Below are 12,125 nucleotides of genomic sequence, written 5' to 3'. Positions count from 1 at the left end.
GGGGGGGGGGGGTGGGGGAAACAAAATACAACAGTAAACAAGCCTTTCCTTGAGTATAAATAACAGAAAGTTATGGGATGATCTGAAATATAACTATACAGTGTTGATCATTAGGGAATTATAGTTTCATACGAGTGTCCCTAAATTGCTAACTTAAAAGAGACTGCGATTTAAAACTAATATTTGCTAAACTGAACCCACATATTGACACGAGACATTCAAATTTAATTACGCTGTCCTGGAAATAATCTTTGTCTTGCACATTCCTAATAGATTATACTAGCTGAGAAAAAGTAGCCTTGGTAACAGCTTTGCATGCATAATTATAGGAGCACGTTCACCTAATCCAACCCAGAATTTGTAATTAATTGGACTTGAAGGAGCAATTGAATAGATGACAAATAATATATGATGACTGATGGGCACTATTACAATCTACAAGTTTATTTTTAACTGAAAACAGTAAAAAAAGACGGATCCATAAAAAACATGTACAACTGTCATTGAAATGCAACATGTATTCATAGCAAATTAACATAAGCAATAAGCAAACTGGACGTGGGCAATTCAATAGAAAATAGTGTAACTGCAGTGTATACTTACCCACTAGTTTGGGCATCAAAAACATCACAATCACCATAAATCCGACCATCAGACCCATTGGGCTCTTCACAATAGACATCATGGAGAATGGTTCTCTTATCTACAGAAAAAGAAGGGGGCAATAAAAAGCACACATATTTTTCAGAATGAAAATTACAAATAGCATAAAACTGAAGAAGAAGTCAATCTGTTGGCACCTCATAATACTGTTCTTCTCTCAAAGCCTCCAAAACAAGCTCACTCAATACTCTCCTGTTCTCTGTCAGAGCTGCCTGAACCTTGCCCGGATTTCTTGCACTCACATCAATCCGGACCTGGCAGCCAAGAGGAGTTTTCTGAGTCTTATTATGAATTGATCAAGGTACAAGAAGAATCCAAGAGTTAAGAAGCTCACTGGAGAGAAGAAATAACCAATAGCAGCCACTTCAATTAGATGAGTCCCTGCTGGCACATTATGGCTTGACAACAATGAATGTCTTAAATCTTTCAAGCAACAAGGAACATATAAAGGGTGCACCAATGCTTAAAATAATTTCCTTCACAAATTTGTGCAAAAACATGCCTGAAAACATGGACATTATTGTTGAAGAGGCAGGAAAATAGTCTAGACTACTATTATAGCTCCTAAAGATTTGGAATTCATCTCACATGAGTGACCTCATGGAAAGTGGCTGGTGTCAGTTTTCTGTTTGAACGGAATAAATAAATTCGACCACACATTAAATTGGAAAACTAGAAACTGCATGTCATCTTTCCCACTTATAAACTATATGACTTTCACATGGTCAAGATTCACACAAGTGACGCATCAATGATTAATCTTCAAACTTGTTATTTTGACTGGAATATCGCGGGTTAACATTAAACCAATAGTATCCATCGTTTAAGGCTGTACCTACCGTCTTTTTTGGGGGGTCAATATCAGGGAAATGCCATACATTTGAGTGCGCTTCATTTGAAATCTTGTTAAGTGCACTTTATTTGAAATCTTCAATTGTTGGAATACAATTCCTATAATTTGTAGGTGTGCTTGACTTGCAAGAAAGCATAGAGTATCCTAACTGATCTTAAAAATCAACCCATAAAAATTGCAGTCATGGTCTAGCTGAGTTATATATTCATCTCAGCCCATATTAATTTATTGTTATGGCTCCCATTGCTGACTAGCAGTATTCTATTCCATTCAAACCGTTGAATTTGGACCCTAAACTTGAGAAGTTTCTTTCTTGAATGTCGATTGATTTATTTTCTTCCCTAGGAGTAATAAGAGATTAATGATATTCTTCAGTTCCTTGCATATTCTTTAATATAATTAAACCAACTTTTACAACCAATTGGCATCATCTCTTGATTCCAGCACTTAAAAATTTTCTCAAGAGGTTTTTGATAGAATTAAGGCAAAAAATAAAAAACAATAATGTGGAGAAACTGAATCTATAATACCTCTGTACATAAACAAGATCAATGTTCTATTTAGCAGTTGGCCCGTCACAAAAGTTCAGCCAGTTTTACTAAAAAATTCTTAAAATTCAACTGAATAAATAATGTATCATACAAATAAATCCTTCTCATATGAAATTTCATGTTAATAAGAAGATTATTGTTAACCATAATTCATTTTATTTTATCAGCTGCATTTGACATTTTCAGCAATTAATTTCTTAGATATTTCTAATGACAAAGAAATATCTAACTTCCCCAAGCAATTTAACGAAGTTTTCAATTTGCTTCCTAAACCATATCTTCGCCATTTTCTGAATACATGCAACAAAAACTATGATTCAGCATGTCAATTAAGGCCACTTTCCTGTCGACGTGCATCACACCTTTTCTAATTGTGTATATTCAACAAATTCAAAATCAAAGAGCTTAAAAAGGTAATCATCAGGAATCAGACGCCTAGATTACTACAAAAGAACACCAAACTGCAAATGAAATACTGAATTGCATGGACTTATGTCACACTCAGTACTGTTGTTGCATCCATCCCTTTTTTTAAATTTTTTTATATAATTACAGAAGGTTTAGATTTCACATTTAACCAAATTTTCCTTAACCAATAACACAACTAAGCCGCGAATTACAACTTAAATTTAGTTATCTTACACTATGATAATTCAATTTTTTGAATAATAATCAAAATTTTCAAGAACAGTTATCAGAGACAAACATCAAAAACTCCTTAAACAATCTGCGAAATTAAAAACCAAAACCCATTAATTTAAGCACTAAAAAGCAACCATACCAGGAAATTTGACTCGGCCATTGATGCTATATCCCTCAACGTTCCTGTAAAAATAAAAATGGAAAACATATTTTAATTTAGGGTAAAAAAAGGAAGATTTTCTTGAAATGACCATAGTAATACAAGAAAATTAGTTAATAAAACTCTTAGGTAAATAATACATCGAAAAAATTGAAAAATTGAGATAATGAGTAAAATTAATAGTTTATAGATGGAGAAAATAGTACTCAGGAGAGATCGCGAGTGCCGCACGTAATAGAAGGAATAGTAGTGAGAGGAAGATCACTGCGTGATTGCGTGTTACAGCTCCCATCGGAATTTGGCAAGAGAGAGACGGAGAAAAACGAGAACTGGAAGATCCAAAGAATTTGCTCGTTCGTGAAGGAGTCGAGCAATGGTAGATATATATATTTTTTGGCTGATAAAAGATTAACGATAAATATTCACGTCACATTTTTTATGTTTTGTATCGCATTTTAAATATTTTTATGGTTCTCAATCTCTATAGCATTTACGTTCCTAACGATTTTTCGTTACATCCTTATTTTCCAACTTTCTATTATTTAACATATTTTATATTTAATAATAATTTATGTCTAAAAAATCCGTTGAAATAGTGTGTAATAACTTTATTTTTCCATCATATAAAAAAAAGAAAAAGAAAATAAAAATACAAAAAATACTTTTTCCTTATTTCAAAGCATGAAAATAAAATATTTTAACATAAATTATCATCAAAAAATAAACATACTAATTAATGACGGGATCAGACAAAAAAATTAAGAAAGTGATTGTTACAAGGAGCTAAAATTAAGTAGTTTAACTGTAATTAAAATATGGTATAACAAATAAAAATTATAGTAATAACATAACAACTCAAAATTAATTTTACTATTTACCAATAAGCCCCTAACTAAAAATCAAATTTTAAATAAATTTTGATCAAATATGTGGTTATAAAATTGATAAAATTATAAATTTCATGTGTCGTTAAAATGAACAGTTGATTTTGAGTTAAATTTTTATCAACCTTTTTAGCTACATCAAATAGGGACTAAGTAATAATTGAAGAAAAATGTAAACAAAAGTTCAAATTTAGTTTTTTATTTTTTTATAAATGACATTTTGCATTAAAAAAATAAAAAATGAGCACGACTAAAAAAAAATCAAAATAGTGTGTTATGATTCGTTTGACTGCAAGAATGAAATTTAGTTGGAAAGAAAATGAATTTCAGGGAATTGAATTACCTAAAATTTGTTTTACTGAAAATTTTCAATTAAATATATTTAATTGGTATAATTTTTCACTTGAGAAATGTTGAAATTTTAGATTTTTTTGTATTCGTTTAGCTTTATTTTTTTATGAAATTTGTTAAATAAAGGGATAAAATTTGTTATAATTGTAAATAGAATTTATTCCAATTGTCAAAAAAAAAAATAATAATAAATAACAAAAAAAAGCTGGAATTGCAATTTCCACCAAAATCAAAGGAAAACTAAGAGTCCGTTTGATTATAAAGAGAAATTGAATTGAATTGAAACGAATTTTAGGTAATTAAATTGCCTAGAAATTATTTTCTTGGGAATTGTAAATTATTGTGTTTGATTGATATAATTTTCCACGATGAAAAAGTTGAAATAATTTTTTTTTTAGTGTTCGTTTGACTTTGTTTTATATGAAAATTGTCGATTAAAGGGATATAATTTACTGGTATTGGGGATGAAATTTGTTTCAATTGTCAACAAAAAAAATATAGTCAAAAAAATCATCTATCTTTTGGTGTTCGTTTGACTTTTACATGAAAATTGTTAGTTAAAGAGAAATATTTTTTTATAATAATTCTTAAAATTTATTTCCATTGTCAACACAAAAAAAAAAGCTACAATAACTAGGAAAACGAATTCTCACCAATATGGTGAGAATTCGAATTCAAGAGAAAAGCTAGAAAATACTGACATGGTGGCCAAAGGTGGAAAACGAATTCCTTGAAAAAATTTGTCAATCAAACAAACTAAAAGTGAAGGTTGAAATTTGTTTTCCATTTTCCCTAAAAAATAAGTGGCTATCAAACATAGACTAATATCTCCAAACCATGGAAAAGGGAGTGGGAGGAAAATAAATTCTATGGAAAATGTTGCACATCAAACACATCAAAAGGTGGAAAAAGAAATTTCATTTTCCATGGAATTTGGAGTCTATCAAACAGGCCCTAGTGTTTTAAAGTATACTGTATACTTATCAAATTAGGGAAATTAAAAGGTCGACATGGACTTTTGTAATTGTGAACTTGCAGGGCAAGAGCTAATCGTCTAATCATATCCAATCATGTTAGTATTGTCCTATTTTCAGAGGTCATTACACAACCTTTATAGGTTTAATTGTACCAATTCTTTGTACTCGAGCACGAATTAAAAAGATTTTTATTCCTAAATTTCTAGCTTTTTTAAGAAACAACAGCAACCACATTTGACAAATTTTTAAACAACCTTGAGTAGAAGACAAAAGTACAATGCATTTGATAAATATTATGAAGGAGAAGTATATTGTTGGGTAATATGCTTAGAGCCTGTTTGATTTTCAGAATAGATTTTTTGATTGTTAGGAGAAAAGTGGGATTCACCTGTGAGAGAAGAAATCAAATATGACGGCTGGAATAGTAAAATAACGGTTAAAATCAATTTTTTGAATGAAAAAATCACTCCCAAATAGGCCCTTAACATTTTTGGGTCTTTTCAACCAACCTCCCGCCTAATGATTGGATACATTTAAATCCTTTTAGTTGAACATCCGGGCGTTACCGTAAAAAAATCTTGAATTTCTTACTTTTTATTAAAGTTTTTGTTTTAAATCTGTTACAAAATACCAACAGTACATTAATAAGCTCATATATTTTATAAAGAAAATACAATAGAAATACATCTAAAAAATAATTTCCTTATTTCTATAATAATTTTGCCAAAATGGAAATAGAAATTAATTTAGTGTTTACATTAGTAGTCAAAAAATTATTTGGAATTTAGGAACAATTCAATGGCTGGATTTTTCTCCTTAATAATTAAAAAGGGCCAAGACAAAATCCATAAGTAGCAAGATAAAACACAATATTGGTAATTAAAATTTTTAGCTGTTATGATCAATTCTATTGAATCAAGCGTACCCAACAATTAGGAAATAGGAAGTTTACTTTCTTAATAAGCACGTGGCACAATGAAACTAAAATGGAGACCATCAAGCCCTGTTTGATCCCATTTCTGAGTAAAATGTATTATAGTGCATGTTAAGTTTTAATTTTTCATCCTAAAAAATTAACTTTTTGACCCTTACTTCCCTAAATCAATAGTCATTTTTGACTTATTCACTCACAGGTAAGACTTACTTTTCCCTCTAACGATAAAAAAACCAATTCTCACAATCATTATCGAACAAGCTCATAGAATAATGATTTTTTGGAGAACGTATAGTTTAAGTAAGGAATTTTTTTTGAAATACGTGTATAATTATTTTATAGAAGAATATGATTGAAAATGAGATTTGAAAAAATGAATTCTTGAAAAAATAAGGCTCAAATAGAGGCCAAATATGTATTATGTCATTTGTATAAAGTGCGTTTACAAATTTGGTTGACAAAATAATTGTTGGTAAAATCTAAACCCTTGATTTTCAATGATTTAAAAATTTGTTTTTGAAATTATTGGTGTAGATATTGTACATATAACATAATTCATCAGATATATGTGCATTTAATTGAAGAATAAAGTGCCTACATATGCTAATAACAGTAAAACAAGTTTATACTCGTATCCCATGAAGTCTATTTGAATTAAACAAAAAACATGGAAACCTTCAGACAAACTTTCCCATGTCCATGAAAGATAAAAGAATTTAACGTTCTCAAAATTCTGCAACGAGGTAAAAACGACATGTAGGATTATATTTAACTATTAAGAAAACAAATAATCACAATGCATATTTTCTAGAAAAGAAATTCCTAATGCACTCTATTATACAAGGAACAAACAATCATAATGTACTAGATTCTATTGGAAGCAAAAGGCAAACAACAGCCAAACACAAAGAATCCACCACCAGTTCATTAGTCTTGTATTCGACGGAAATGCTGTACGCCAAACGGTGCCTACCTCTGTATTGAGCTCGACCATTTTAACCGAATGCTATAAGGCCAATTTTTTCTTGAACCAATCAGATAGATTGGCTATCACAAACCCCAAAAATACCTGCAGTGCCATTTTAAACAGAAAGAAGGTGTGAAGAGTTTTAGTAGGACATAACAAGCAATGTATTTAAAGAGAGACAAAAATAAGCTCACATTGAAGTCCTACGAAATAGAATGTATCAAAATATTTATGATGTAGAACAACATGTTGGTAGGAAGGATTAGACAATACTTAACATTAATAAGGAAATAAAATAAAGGCAAAATTTTCTCCATTATACTGTCTAGTTGTGTTCAATACTATATACCAACACATGCAATAAAGCTTCACGCAGAATACTGGTTTCTTTTTTTCTTTTTTTTTGGGGACCGGAATACTGGTATTTTTACATGTTTTCATTCACTTGCCCCTTCCTAAACATCATTACCTGAGCAGAACCAAGAATATATATGGCAGAATAGTGACGTCCATGAATCACCACGTCAGCTACCATAGCAAGTGGAATGGTAAGAGACATGCCCAAGGTGGCCACAAGCGGCGTAGTCCAAACGACACACAAGGCCCTGAGAAGAAAAAGTGTCAACTATTATCACAATGAAAAATGTTGACGAAAGAAAGTTTCCAGTGAGAATAAATGGTTCACATACCAAAAATAATCAGAGAGAACACTTCCTATTAGTCCATTAGCAATAACGACTTCATCCATTTTAGCAGAGCGAGGAATTGTAAATTTGGGTTCTATACTCAAGGCTGTTAATGGCCAAACTGAAACAATAAGTAAATAATTACTTGTTATTGATGAAAGAAGATAAATATGTAACAACTGTATAAAATGAACTTCACAGAAACAAATTCAAAGAATACATGATAACTCCAAGGAATAACAATATCGTCCATTTTAGCGCAGTAAGGAATTGTAGATACCCGTGGCTGTCAATGGCATAATCAAATAACATTGGAATTCAAGCAACTAACTAAATACGAAATATTTATGGGAGAGAAGATAAATATATGACAAGTGAAGAGACTGAACATGACAAAAATAAACTCCAAGGATACATGAGAAATTCTGTTTCGAGGGAGGCAAAGAAAGAGATAAAAAATATCATACCAAGCCACCATAGTGCTACCAGTGTAAATAATCCAACATATCCAAACAACTTCTGCACATCAACCCTCTCTCCTTCCTCTCCAGAAAACTTTTTGAGAAGTACTACAAAAGATTGAAAAAAGTAATAGTTGTCATTTGAATTTTCCATATTGATCTTAATTAGATTCAATTCATCAGATAATGAATGACACACCTGTAAATAGCCCATAAGTCATAGCTGATAAAAGGCTAAAAATATCCCCCATAAGAGAGCGCTTTCCACTTCTTTAAAAGAAACAAAAAGTTGAACGGTCAGTCAATTCCCTGAAACATGCAATTGAAAATGCAAACTGAGGAAGAAACAGAAAATTGTTTGAATGGATATAATAACATTATTAATGAAGTAAAGACTTACGAATAAGAATTTAGTTGTGAGTCATCATTGGCCCAAGTTTTTCCTAGGGTAGTCATGGCAACCCCAGTCATGCTAACGAAAACAGCAACTACCTTCGCCATATTTAAGGAATCTTGGCCCAAAAATGCACCAATAAAAAGAGTGAACAACCCTGAGGTAGAAGACAAAACTGTAGTACTTGCAACACTTGTACGAGCAAGTGCAGCATTTGATAAATACTGCAAAAGAGAAGTATATGAATAACCTCACATATTTTCAGAAAGAAACTATGATAAAAATAATCTAAAGATTGCATAAGGTACATTTAAATAGTGAATCAATTCTGAATTTCTTCCTTTCTAACAAAATTTTGGCCAAATAACAGTTAAAATTGATCAAGATAGAGGTATAATCAGCAACAGTAGTCAGACATTGAACAAAATATTTTCAATTTGGGCAGGCAGACATTTAAAATGCATACAATTACAGCATTTACCTCTGTAATAAACCAAAGGGGGGCAAGATAAAATCCATAAGTAGCAATTTCTTTGGTTGTGACCTCTTTCTCTTGCCTAATATTTCAAGTATCATCTCCGTGTTTAAAAACTAAAGGCCTTCCCTCTTCTTCCCGCACAAAAAGGTCAATCTCGCTGTCTTTTCTATTTAGGGATCCCTGAATTTCCATCTCAAAGATTTCCTGTCCACGAATGTACTTTAACGGGGAGCCAATTCTAGAACACAAATCATCGTCTATGCCTTGAACACTTCTGTCAGTGCGTCTTTTCAGGAAATTATGTATCCAATCCTTAATAAATGCTACTGGGAGATAAATCACCATTAAAGAAGCTCCAAGATATGTCACTGCAAAAGGTTGCTTATAGCCTGTGAAAATACCCTGAATAAAAAATATGAATTAGAAAGGGTTAAATGTATATTTTCGTTAACTCATAACACGAAGGTATCTACTAATAATAACAATCTCATCAAAAGAAAAGTTAACAAGAGAGAAGGATAATTTGTTTCATAACGCTGAGGATAACAAAGACCGTTATTCAAATGGTCATAAGATCTGATTACTACATTAGAAGGAGATTGATGCAAATATATAGATGAATGTCCATGTTGTTTTTACCAAGAGAGTTCACATATGTATAAAATTTCTATTGCCAAGATAATGTCAAACCACTGTTATATCCGACCTGAACCTAATTAAGCATTTATGCTTGTGTAATTAGGATTGATCATCTGTGGCTAAAGGTGCATGCAGATTCATTTCCAGCCAAAAGAGGAAGGCAAAACTTTTTGTTTATGCAGTCATCTAAATTTTTATATGTAAATAAAGCTGTTTTGGTAACTTGAGAATCTCAAGTTATAAGAGTACATTAAGCCCGAACAATGCAGCAAGGCAAATTTAAATATTCTCAAGTAATAATATGCTATCTTGTGTAATGTAGGCACACCAACATGGGAAGCTGAAATGTTAATCAATTAAGAACTAGCCTTTTGCACATCTACGTAAGCCAAATATCCCAACATGATTGGTAATAAATCATACTTGCTCAATATGTTTATAGTCTACCAATCTTCATTTACAAAGTCCCCTTTCAATTAGAAATCAGGTGTTTTCAAGAGTGTGCTATTCTTGTGACTTGTGAGTGCCGATCAATAGCAAAAAAGAGGTACTAAGTTTGCGTGGTAACAGATTATTTTTTATCAATGTAGAATAAGGCACTTAGATTCCTGGCAGCATGGCCAAACAAATAAACGTATACAGATAATATAATCTGGAATTCAGAACAGACAGACTGAAATATAAACCATGTCTCAAGTAGTTACACCACTAACATGACTAACACAGACATTTTAACCCCTTTTTCTTTTTCCACTAATTGAGCAACCACAAAACCAGGTAGCAATTATGAAAAGTAAAAAATATACATCATTAATAACAGACATTTTTTTGGTACAAATCAAATTTCTTTAAATTCCAAAAGAGGGATGAAAATGGAGAAGAAGGCAACAATCTCAATCCCATCTAACATACAACACTTCAAGTATGGACATGAAAATCCTGTTTCCACAAATCAAGACATCCAAATGCACATCTAACAAAAAGCTAACATAAAAAATGAAAAATTACATGAAAACCAAGAAAAGTGAATTTTAAACCTTAAGCTTGAAGAAAATCACAGAAAATAAAATAAAAGAAATCCGACCCGAGTAACTTCGGCAGAGGAGACCCAAATGATGGCAACAGCAGCAATTAACATGAGACCAGCTTTATATCTCCACCCCATCACGAATTCAAGAAAAACCCAGATGCCAAAACTTGATCTTATACACAATATTACAATTAAGATCTGAGTTTTCTTGATCCGACAGAAACTTTTCACCTAGATTTCTATAAATTATAACCGACAGAACCGGAATTTGCCATAAATTTTTAAAGGGGGCCCAATTAAATGTAGGATTTTGATGGGTAGGTGGGTCACGGCCAACAAAAGAAGCTGTTTGATTGGTGGCCAAGGCCTGTAAAAGAATGAAAGAGAGGAACCAAAAGGGTTTGGAGTAACAATTTGGGCGCGGGGCTGGGAAAGGAATTCTGTCAAATTTAAGTTATGATGGTTAAATCACATGGTCTCCGGTTCTTTCTTCCACCATTTTGGACAAGATTTGTCTTCACGTGTGAATTACAGCCCGTGAGAAGTAGCAGTATCTTCCACGGTTTTCATTACTTCCATTTTCCCTTTTCTTCTCCATTTCTGTCGGTGTATTCCTTTATTTTCGCTGGAATTTGAGTCAATCGTGCGGGTTGACTCCTCTCGGCTCTCGTGTTCCACTCAAGCCATGTGTTTCAAGTTTAAAATGAAAAGGGTAAATTGCAATTTGTGTCACCAACCTTTCACAAAAGTTACTATCTTAATCCTAATTAATTTTTTTGTCATATTCTTATCATCGATCTTTAAGAATTTAGCAGATGTCTTCTTCGTGTTTTCTCCATTCATTTTAGACGTCGAGTTCATTCAGGTGAACTAATGGGCCGCGATCTAATCAGGGCTTGAAATTCAATATACAAGTTTTCTCACGAACGGTTCGTTAAAAAAAAAAAAAAAAAAAAAATCTCTCTAGAGACATATTGTAGAAGGATGAAAAAATACAGCTTATTGGCCTATCTAATTTGCTGATTGACTACAGTTTGCAGTGTGTTTTAATTTTTTCGATTAAGAATAATGAATTTAAAATAAATAAATAAAATTGACATCCCCTTGAAGAACCCAACCTTTGCTAGGTTCATACCATGCAACCAATGAGGCCAAAGGCGAGCCAAAGCCATTTTTCTTTATAAGCCGACCTAGGCTCATATCAATGGTAGAGTTGAGCTCATATTTTATTGAGCCGAGTCGAATCAATTGCCGTCCCTAATTTGTGTTCATAGGGGGGCATAAGTGGGCATGATGGGTTGGGTGATTATGGTGGTGACAATGGGTAGTGTTGGGAAGGCAGTGTGTTGATGTATGGATCGGTGTATATATGGATTGTATATGAAGTGATGCTATTTGTATATTATAGTGTATATGATGATTTACAAATAAATGATATGAAATAGAGAGAAAGAA

General features: G+C 32.1%; 1 protein-coding gene and 1 pseudogene across 3 annotated transcripts in view; both read right to left on the bottom strand.

Annotated features, from left to right (window-relative positions):
• LOC111393654 (ER membrane protein complex subunit 7 homolog) overlaps positions 1-3,255 on the bottom strand; it is a 3,843-nt gene extending 588 nt beyond the window's left edge. The window contains exons 1-5 of one of the 3 annotated variants that reach the window (XM_023019300.1): positions 3,076-3,255; positions 2,849-2,892; positions 998-1,086; positions 801-917; positions 604-703 (exon numbers count right to left, since the gene is read on the bottom strand). In XM_023019300.1, the coding sequence (XP_022875068.1) occupies positions 604-703; positions 801-917; positions 998-1,086; positions 2,849-2,892; positions 3,076-3,161 (436 nt within the window). In that variant the 5' untranslated portion in view covers positions 3,162-3,255. The remainder of the gene's footprint in view (positions 1-603; positions 704-800; positions 918-997; positions 1,087-2,848; positions 2,893-3,075) is intronic. The other 2 variants (XM_023019301.1, XM_023019302.1) reach the window with 2 other exon arrangements.
• A 3,491-nt stretch (positions 3,256-6,746) lies between these two features.
• Positions 6,747-11,334, bottom strand: LOC111393653 (annotated as a pseudogene).
• Between the last annotated feature and the right edge of the window lie 791 nt (positions 11,335-12,125).

Source organism: Olea europaea, chromosome 4, assembly GCF_002742605.1.
Source record: "Olea europaea var. sylvestris chromosome 4, O_europaea_v1, whole genome shotgun sequence".
In the NCBI taxonomy this organism is placed as follows: domain Eukaryota; kingdom Viridiplantae; phylum Streptophyta; class Magnoliopsida; order Lamiales; family Oleaceae; genus Olea; species Olea europaea.
The sequence above is the reverse complement of the archived record's forward strand: the minus strand, read 5'-3'. Positions and strand labels throughout refer to the sequence as shown.